Raw genomic sequence first — 9,592 nt, forward strand, 5'->3', positions numbered from 1 at the left:
GCCAGGCTGGCCTCAAACTCTCGGCAATCCTCCTGCCTCAGCCTCCCAAGTGCTAGGATTACAGGTGTGCACTACCAGCCCTCTTAAACAGTCGGGGATGAAGATAAATACATACTTAAGGTATACAGAGTAAAGAAAATAAAGCCAAATGTTAACTGGAGAATCTAGATGAAGGTACACAGTAGTTCTTGGTACAACTCTAACTTTATTGTAAATCTGAAATTATTTTTAAAGTTTTTTTAAAAAATTAATGTGTCCAGGGCCAGGGATTTACCTCAGTGGTTCCGCTGCCTCCCAAGCGCAAGGTCCCAAGTTCCATCCCCAATACCAAAAAAAAAAAAAAATTTAGTATGTACAAATCAAAACTTCTGATCTCTCCCAAAACCTGCTGCCCTACACCTGCTACACTCCCACTTTAGAAAACCACAGATCTTTCCGAGTGCTCAGACTAAAAACTTTGTAATCAACCATGCTCCTCGGTCTCGCTCGCGCCCAACCATCCTCAAATCCCATTGGCTGCACCACAGAAATATCTCCGGAGCCCCGCCCCCTCCCACACCTCCAGCTGTCTCCGGCTTCACAGCGCCCCCAGCTGGGTCCCTGCAGCTTCCCAGCCTTTGGCTCTTGACCCCCTCCGTGGCTCCTTACCCAAGCTCCACACAGGGCTCTCTGCTCAGCCCCCTTCTCTGATATCACTTCCCACTTCCCAGGAAGTCGCCTGGCCCGATAAGGGACCGCACCTCCCACTCAGTCCACCCCGCTGCGGCCAGTGGGCATCGTACCGCCATCCACAAACACCTGCGCTTCCTGGTCGGCAGGTGAGGGTGTCCAGGGACCCCACTGCCCAGCCTCGGGCCAGAGACAAGTGGCCTAGTCCCAGGACAAGTACTGTAACTGAGTGTCGGCCCCTCGAGTGAAGAAGATGGCTAGCGCCTGCCAGGAAAAGACCTTAGTTGGGCTGGTGGACACCCGCCTCCCACGGGATAGGGGGCAGCCCGGCCTTGGGCACAGGCAGGGTGGATCTAAGGACTGAGCCTCCCCGCCTCCGGGGCTAGGCACGTCTCACTGCTCTGGAGTGCGCAGCTAACAAGGGAGGCTCGCCCAGGAACTCTCCCACTTCAACCCGCAAATCAAGGCCAAATAAGGCTGGGCCGCCACTGCCCTGCCCCCTCCCCTGCGCACATTCTTATGCCTTGTAAGGCCTCGCCACCACCCTGCTGGCAACGCCCCCTTCCCCCCCCCCGTCCCCCCCCTCCCGCCAGGCCCCGCCCCGAGCCAGACCCAAGCGAGAGCCAGAGCCAGAAGCGCACACAGCCGCCAGCTCTGCGCACTGCCACTGCCTTCTCCGCACCAGGTGAGCGCCCCGCCGCGGCCCGGACGGCGTCGACAGTTCTGTGGTCTGACTGGCTGACCCGTCCTGGTCAACCCGGGACTGGAGGGGGCCGTCACCAGTCCGCTAGAGGGGGACAGGGGCCCGTGAGTTTGCGCGGTTCTGACCCAGGCTGGGCAGCAGCCAGACTGTCCTGGGCCTTGGCCAGGAAAGGAGGTTGTGCAGACTGTCCCTTGGCTAAGGAGCTAGACGGGCCAAGCCCAAAGGTCCGGGACTGTCCAAGCACAAGGCTGCCAAGGACCCAAAAGACCCTACGTAACATGGGTAAGGACACAGCCCCACCAGGCTCCATGCCCCTTCAGAGTAGACGACTCCTTCCTCAGCTCTGCACTCCTGGGCAGGAGAGAGGGATGGTGACCAGAGGACTCCCTCCAACACACAAGTGCTGTGTGCCAAGCCCAGGGGCTTCCTCTGTCTGGGGCCTGTGCCTACCTGTTGTGGGGGGGGGGGGGTCCTACTAAGGGCCCTGCCAGACTCACTCCTAGGGGGCGACAGGGACTCCTGGGAGATCTGGGTCCTTGCTCCAGTACGCGCAGCCATTCGGACTGGTGGTGAGGTCTGCTCAGGTCTCTGCTGTGCGAGGGTGGGATTTCAGACACCAGCAGGCCAAGTGACAGCACTCTGATCCTTGGTTTCCAGGACCTGGGAGGGGCATCGATGGCTGAAGGGCTAAGGGCCCAATCCTAGAAACTGGCACGGTCACAGCATCCTTTGTCCCTCAGCTGCCACAGGTGCACCGCCAGCCTCCTAGTGTAGGTGTTTCCTGTGTTCTGGCCTTGACAGCTCCAAGGGCCAAGTTTCCCACCCACTGACCCAACCTAGCCCTAGGGTCCTGGGTTCCATCAGGCTTTGGGGCATGTGCTTCCCTTCTCGGGCCTGTTTCCCCAACTGCACAGTGCAAACCCCATCCCCTGCTTCCTGAGACTGCTGCCATGGACAGGGCAGCAGTGCACACTCAGATGCAGTGCTCTTGCCACATTCTGGCTCCGTGGCAGAGGCCTTGAAGGCAAAGGGGCCAGGAGCGCCCAATACCTGCCCTAGGGCTGTGCAGACCGGAGGGGCTGGTGTTGGTGATGACCATCTCAGCCTCAGTGGGGCACAGTGGACTTCTCTATGGGAGGCCTTCTGTGGGTGCTGTGAGTCCAAGCTCACAGCAAACACTGCGCTTGGGAAGGATCTGGTACCTCTAGAAGAGGAGGACAACAGCACCCCCTGCCCCCAGTCCTCCTCACTCCCACCCCACCCCAGCCCTGGCTAAGAAGGGCTCTGTCTACACCTTGAATCAGGCAAGAAACACCAAGGGCCTGGTGGGTGGTATGCGGATTGGATGGGCCATAGGCAGCCAGAGTCTCAAAAATTATATGGATAGGGGCCGGGGATTTAGCTCAGTGGCATTGTGCCTGCCTGGCAAGCGCAAGGTCAAGTTCAATCCCCAGTACTGGGGAAAAAAAACCCCTATATGGATAGCTGTGGCCCTGGGGACTTACTGGAGCTAGCCAAAACCCAGTTCAGGGTTTAGGATCTTTTTTTGGACATTTGAGACAGGGTAATGCTTTGTAGTTCAGACTGGCCTTGAATTTACTGTGTTGATCAGGCTGGCCTCAAACTCGATGGAATCCTCTTGTCTCAGCCTCCCAAGTGCTGGGATTACAGGCATGCACACCACACTCTGCCAGGGTTTAAGACCAAGGTCCATCTGGACAGGTGGCACACTGTAGTCCCAGCTACTTGGAGGGCTGAGGCAGGAGGAGCCCTTCAGCCTATATGAATTTGAGATCACCCTGGGCAACACAGTAAGACCCTCACCTTAAAAAAAAAAAAAAAAAAAAAAAATCAAAGGCTGAGGTCCACAAATGACCTCAACAGGGTTATGGGATGGAAGCCTGGAAACAGGTTGGGGAACACTCTCAGTCACACAGTTTGGAGTGAAAAGCAGGTGGCACAGGCAGGGAAGAGATTTCCAGGAGACCTTGGACCAAGGGACTCGAGCAGAGGAAAGGAGGAGATAGCCATCCTGGGGCCTCGCCAAGGAAAAGAGTCCCTTGTCTGGCCTCGGTTTCCCTATCTCTACAAGGGAGGTGGCCGACCTTACACAGTTGTTCTTTAACAAGCCTCCTGAGACCACTGCAGGCTATGGTTGGAGGGAAAGCAAAGCTGAGGAGAACAGCAAGGGAGGGCAGACTCAAGGCCTGGGCTGCAGAGGGAAGCACCCGCCCGCAGGAGGCAGGCCCAGGAGGAACGGGTGGGAGTGGCAGGAGACGGGACACAGGTAGGAGGGTCCGGACAGTGTCTTGAATTCTAGCCCAAGGGGCCCAAACTTATGGGGACCTTTGAGGGCTTCCGAGTGACAAGTGCAGGTCTGGGTCCGAATGGGATGAAGAAGACTGGCGGGAAGCTTAAGAGGCCCAGTCACGGACAGAGGTGACAAGGACCTGGGGTTCTCAGCCTGGTAGCCCCAGTCCCTGCTAAGCACAGGGAATGAAGGCTGGGGAGGGAGCTGAGGAACAAGCCCCACGCTCAGAGCCTGGAAGAACCTGCAGCAGAGGGATGGAGAGGCTGGGGAGGAGGAGGAGGAGGAGGAACGTCAGGAATGCGGCTGCTACTGCTCCCTCCTCTGGAGGCCAATGAGCCTGGAATGTCACCCCACCTTGTCAGCTGGAGAGGGGGAGATGGGCAGTGTAAATGCCATTAGGGATTAAAGGAGACAAAGCACGTTAACAGTTGGTACCAAGCTCAGTCTAAAGTGTTTTACCCAAACAGCCACAGCAAAAATAGCTTATTCCACATCTGGCACCATTCCAGGTGCTCTTTGGGCACTAAGTGTTGGGCACTGCTGCTGGGCACTCCTCGTGTCCCCATTCCCATATGAGGAAACCCAGGTGGAGAGATATAGAGGAAGCTGTTGAAGATCAGAGCCCAGGCCTGCCTGACTGCTTTTAGGAAGAACTGGGTGGCAGGAGGCCCATGCCTGTGGGAAGCCCTGATTGCTAGGCCTAGAGTGAAACCATCTGGGGGAGGCAGGAAGATTCCCTGGCTCAGAGCCATGGCCTGCACCCCCTTCCTGCAGGGAAGCCCCACCCACCTGAAGCCAAGATGTCCAGCAAGCGAGCCAAGGCCAAGACCACCAAGAAGCGGCCACAGCGGGCTACATCCAATGTCTTCGCCATGTTTGACCAGTCCCAGATCCAGGAATTCAAGGAGGCCTTCAACATGATCGACCAGAACCGCGATGGCTTCATTGACAAGGAAGACCTGCATGACATGCTGGCCTCTCTGGGTGAGTGGGGCTCATCCTGGGAGAACACTTCCTGTGCAATGAGTCCTGGGGAGTAGCTGCCCTCACTTCATCCATTTAAAATAAGGAAACTGGGCCGGGGATTTGGTTCCAGCGCCTGCCTCGCAAGCACAGTTCGATCCCCAGTACCAAAAAGTAAAGTAAAATAAAATAGGGAAACTAAGGCACAGAACAGTTCTGGGACTCACCTGTGGTCCAGCACAGGATCTGAAGGGGTACGGGCTGACCCCTGAGTGAGACTGACTCCACTGATGAATTTGCTGAGCCACACAGTGACATTTCACGTAGAATAGGGGGTTAGCAGCTAAATGAAAGTTTCAACTGCAGATTTTGCATTGTAGAGATAGGGAACCTGAGGCCTGGAGGGGAGGCCAGAGCACCTCCCCTTTGACCCCAGGGATGTCCCCAGAGTCAGGTTCTTAGAATTAAAAGGGCTCAGGAATCAAGTCCAGCTTGGCACTGTTCAAATGGCCAAACAGGCCTGGAGGTAAGGCCTCCAGGGACCACACCCAGGCCATCCCTCCCCTCCTCATGTGCTGGCTACAGCCACCCTCAGCCCCACTTCTGGCGCAGCCTTCATCTGGCTAAGAGCACCTGGACCAGACCCAGCATCAAAGGGGTAGCCATGATGGCCAGGCCACCAACATTGGGCCAGATAGCCTGGAGTCAGCCCCTGACTCTGCCCCCTGCCCATTTTCCCTCCCTGGGCAGGAGGGCTGACGATGCCCACACCAGGTGCCGGCCCCCTCCTGGCTTCAGGCCAAGCTCAGCCCTGGCCTCCTCTCCCAGGAGGTTTCCAGCAGGAAGTGGTCACCCAGCAGGGCTCTCCTTTGGGGGCCTCAGCGTCACAGAGGGGAGGACTAAAGCCAGAGAGGGGCTGGTCCTCACTGCTCCACACCCTGTCCTGAGGGGGGTCCTAGCTCTTCTGGGCCTCACTCAGCATCCTTAGTCATACCATGGAGACACAGCGAATGAAGGTGCCCACCCATTTCCAAGGCAACACCCTGCACCCAGGGCCTCACACCACCCCAGACGTGTACCCAGTAAGCCATGCACATGTGGCCCATGTCACTGGACCCACAGATCAGTCACAGCCTTCCAGTTAAGAACACCATCCTTGCCAGGCATGGTGGCTCATGCTTGTGATCCCAGCATTCCAGAGGCTGAGGCAGGAGGATTACTAAGAGTTCAAGGCCAACCTGGGCTACATAGTGAGTTTAAAAAAACAACAAACCCACCATCCTCGAATTAAAGAAAAACCAAGAACAGCAAATTAATAATAAGCTCTGCAGGTATTATCTTAATTCTGAAAGTAATCCTCTTGGGTGGAGTGGATGTGATTGCCGTTTCCACTTTACAAATAAGAAAACTGAAGCTCAGAGGTTAAGTAATCTGTCCATGGTCTCCTAAGTGGCAGAGCTGGGAGAGGAACTAGCAGTTGATCCCAGAGTCCACAGGCTGTGCCAATGGTTGGGAGCATTTTGCAAACACTGTCTTGTTCATCTTCACAATTCTCCCTAGAGACACAGGAAACAAAAGGCACAGAGCTGGGCTTCAAAATGAGGCCTGTGTGCCACCACAGCTCACTGATTTAACCACTTTGGAAACCACACCTGGAATTTGACTACCTGGGTTTGGGAATCAGCTCTGCTGCTTAACCGCTGTGTGGGCCTGGAAAGCTGCCTCACCTTTCTGTAACTCGGTTACCTAGCTGATAAGTGGGGTAAGAATGCTGCCTTCACAAGGTGGTGACTGTGCAGTGCAGAAAGACACCAAGGGCAGTGGACATGGTCACCAGTGCCGCAAGCAACCAGGATGGGGCTGGGAGCTCAGGAGCCACTGCCCAGTGTCACAGTTGAGGGTCCCCAAAACTCACCATCAGGGAGGTCCAGAGGGTCAGGATCTCCCAGGGCAGGGACAGCAGAGACCAATGCCCCATTGCTACCACAGGGAAGAACCCCACAGACGAGTACCTGGAGGGCATGATGAGCGAGGCTCCGGGGCCCATCAACTTCACCATGTTCCTCACCATGTTTGGGGAGAAGCTGAACGGCACGGACCCCGAGGATGTGATCCGCAACGCCTTTGCCTGCTTCGACGAGGAGGCCTCAGGTTGGCGAGGCCCTGGGCAGGGCCAGGGTGGGCACCACACAGGCATGTTCAGGCAGGCCAGCTGGGGACACACAGAGGGGACCGGTGCCCAGCAGCCAGAATCCACGCCACCAGCTCCTAGTGCTGCTGCCAACTATAAAACCTGAGCAGCCTCCTGTTCTCTCCCCAGAATGTTCCAGCAAAACAGCCTGCATCCTCCAAGGCCCCTACTTCTGCCACCTCACTGCTGGGCCAACACTCTCCCTCTGTGCTTTAGACTTTTCTGGAAATGAAACCATTTCAAGCCTTTACTGCCAACAAGGTTGAGAAACCACCCCCATCCTCGGATTGTCCTTCTGTCTCACCAGTTGTGCCCAGGGACAGGCAGAATAACAAAGGCAACCATAACCACTCTCAGAGGCCCTGGCCCACCACATTCAGAACATTTTCCTGACTACCACGAACAGCCCACCACCACCACCACCAGCTGCCCCCACAGAGCATTCCCAGAGAAACACCTTGCAGACAGCCCCACCACAGAACTCTCCCTGGGACCCTGGTGACCCCTCCTGAGCCCTCCCACCCATGTCCTCAGTCCTCAAACTGACTGGAGCCCAGGGAGGTGGCTTCCTGGCACCCTCTCCAGCCGTGAGATCTGCAAAGGATGGGGGGTGGGGGGGCGGCAGGGGCTGCTGGGTGGGGATGCTTGAGTCCCTGCTGTCAAGGTCCCCCGTCCTATCCCCAGGCTTTATCCACGAGGACCACCTACGGGAGCTGCTCACCACCATGGGTGACCGCTTCACAGATGAGGAGGTGGACGAGATGTACCGGGAGGCACCCATTGACAAGAAAGGCAACTTCAACTATGTGGAGTTCACCCGCATCCTCAAACATGGCGCCAAGGACAAAGACGACTAGGCCGCCTGAGCCCTCCCACTGCCCGGCCCCGCCCAGGCACCCCTCCCTACACACTCATCTGTACCAGCTCCATGCCCACAAGACCCTGGCATCCTTCCTGAAGGTCCCAGCTCCCAGGGGAGGAAATGGGCCATGGGAAGCACAGGGCCAGGCAAGGGGCATACAGGTGGCTTTGGCAGGTGTTCCACCACGACCCTGAGACCCAAGGCTGTCTCCAAGCCCTGCAGTGAAGGACCACTGTCTGGGGAGAGGAGCCAGAGGGCAGGACTGGGAGGTATAGGACGAGGTCCCTCGAGACAGCCAGGCCTTAGCCACGGCCTGCCCACTCCTGCGCTGACCACTGGCCCCAGGAGGAAGGGGCCACCACTCACCACTCCATGCCATGTGCATTCCCACACACACACGTGCTCACCGCATCCCTGCACTGCACCATACCACACCACACCACACCCATGGGTGAGCTCAGGAGGCTGTGAGGAGGGATGTTTACCCCCAGGGAGGTAGAGTCTCCAATAGAAGGTTGAACACTGCCTCACGTCTGTTTGTGTGTGACTGGAATAAAATCAGGGACCCTGGACCCCAAATACCTGCCTCCTCCCAGCCCCAGTGGCTGTCCTGATCACCCTGGTCTGGAGGATCCCCATTCCATATGGGCCCTGAAGCACAGGGGCTCCACGCTTAGCTCTACCTCCTGGGCAGGGGAGGGCAGAGTGAGGAGGACCAAGGGTCCACCCGCCAGGGCAGAGGAGAGCCTGGGCCTCTGGGGACAGGGGCAGAGGCAGATGTCCAAGGTCACTTCAGTGCTCTGGGGGAACCTGTGGTCCCCGGAGAAAGGGAGGCAGTGATGAGACGGATGCTGCACTAGCTCAGGGTGAGGCTGGAGTGACTGGACACCAGCTCCAGCTGTCCCTCACCCATCAGCTGAAGTGGGAAGGGTGGGTGCGAAGCAGGCCACAGCCTCTTATACCCAGCCATATGCAAGGTGGGCAGGGCTGGCATCTCTGAAGGGTGGGGACGTGGACAACCCTAGCTGGAACATGAAGGCAGTGGTACTGGCAGGACAGGAGAGAAGAGGCAGGGCTGCCTGAGCTCACATGGAGGGTCTTTGGCAGAGGGGGGCTATAAGTGTCCCAGCTGACCCCGGCAAAGTCTGGGAGCAACTGCTGGACCCAATGTGGTCCTGCTGACTTCTGTAGGGGTCCCTTGGGCAAGAAGCCACAGCACACGGCTATGGCCGACACCACACCGGGGAGTGCTGGGCTGCAGGAGGACTCCATGCCTTCCGACACCAGCCCTGCTCAGGCCATGTGCAACTCTTCTCCACTCCAAATTTAGCTTCCCAAGTGCCTGGTCCCCAGGCCAGCCCAAATCAGGGTCCAAAGCAGGCCCAAATACTGCCCCGGACTCAGGCCCGACCACATCCCTGCCTGCAGGGCCCTGCAGCCTCAGTCTGGTCACCTGTACCACTGGGGCGGATGAGTACAGCACTGGCCTCGAGATCCCCTTGGCAGAACCACTGTGGCACCCCAGCCTTCCAGCAAGAAGACAGGGATGTGCTAGAGACAAACCTGGGAGTCCAAGTCTGTCTACCATCCACCAGGGCTCAGGTCCAGGTGGGGAGGGAACAGAAGCAGTGCAGCCTCAGGTCTCAGCCAGCCTGGGCTGAAGGGCCTAGAGCAAATGAGGAGGGAAGTAGCCAGCTACAGCAGGGGCCCAGCAGCTGGGGGGCCCTGCCCAGACAGTGAGGAGGACTAGGGTAAGAGCACCCCCATTCTCAGGAGCGGGAAGGAGGTGACTTCTCATGCAGTTAGCCAAAGTATTAACATCTTAGCTTTGCAGAGGAAAAAATTTAAAAGAAGCTAATGGGTTCATCTCAGCCAATATTTGGAGGCAACAGC

At 57.3% G+C, this 9,592-nt stretch overlaps 1 protein-coding gene across 2 annotated transcripts; it reads left to right on the forward strand.

Moving 5' to 3' along the window:
* Nucleotides 1–759: 759 nt before the first annotated feature.
* Nucleotides 760–8,224, forward strand: Myl9 (myosin light chain 9). Of its 2 annotated transcripts, none has more exons than XM_004867837.4 (4): nt 760–1,354; nt 4,458–4,667; nt 6,636–6,797; nt 7,522–8,224. In XM_004867837.4, exons 1-4 carry the CDS (start codon nt 1,189–1,191, stop codon nt 7,692–7,694), a joined length of 711 nt encoding a protein of 236 aa, XP_004867894.2. In that variant the 5' UTR covers nt 760–1,188; the 3' UTR covers nt 7,695–8,224. The 2 variants fall into 2 exon arrangements, with proteins under 2 accessions (XP_004867894.2, XP_021102528.1); XM_021246869.2 differs by having other exon boundaries at nt 1,300–1,654.
* Nucleotides 8,225–9,592: the final 1,368 nt, after the last annotated feature.

The sequence above is a fragment of the Heterocephalus glaber genome, unplaced genomic scaffold, assembly GCF_053883595.1.
Source record: "Heterocephalus glaber isolate CG9 unplaced genomic scaffold, H.glaber_assembly_v1.0 deba00001532, whole genome shotgun sequence".
NCBI lineage: Eukaryota > Metazoa > Chordata > Mammalia > Rodentia > Bathyergidae > Heterocephalus > Heterocephalus glaber.

What these genes read in the sequence shown, in the direction of transcription:
- Myl9 (XM_004867837.4), top strand. Translation starts at nt 1,189, where the DNA reads ATGCCTTGTAAGGCCTCGCCACCACCCTGCTGGCAACGCCCCCTTCCC. An exon ending in CACTGCCTTCTCCGCACCAG is followed by an intron (nt 1,355 to 4,457) that starts GTGAGCGCCCCG and finishes CCCTTCCTGCAG; the next exon opens with GGAAGCCCCACCCACCTGAA. An exon ending in TGACATGCTGGCCTCTCTGG is followed by an intron (nt 4,668 to 6,635) that starts GTGAGTGGGGCT and finishes TTGCTACCACAG; the next exon opens with GGAAGAACCCCACAGACGAG.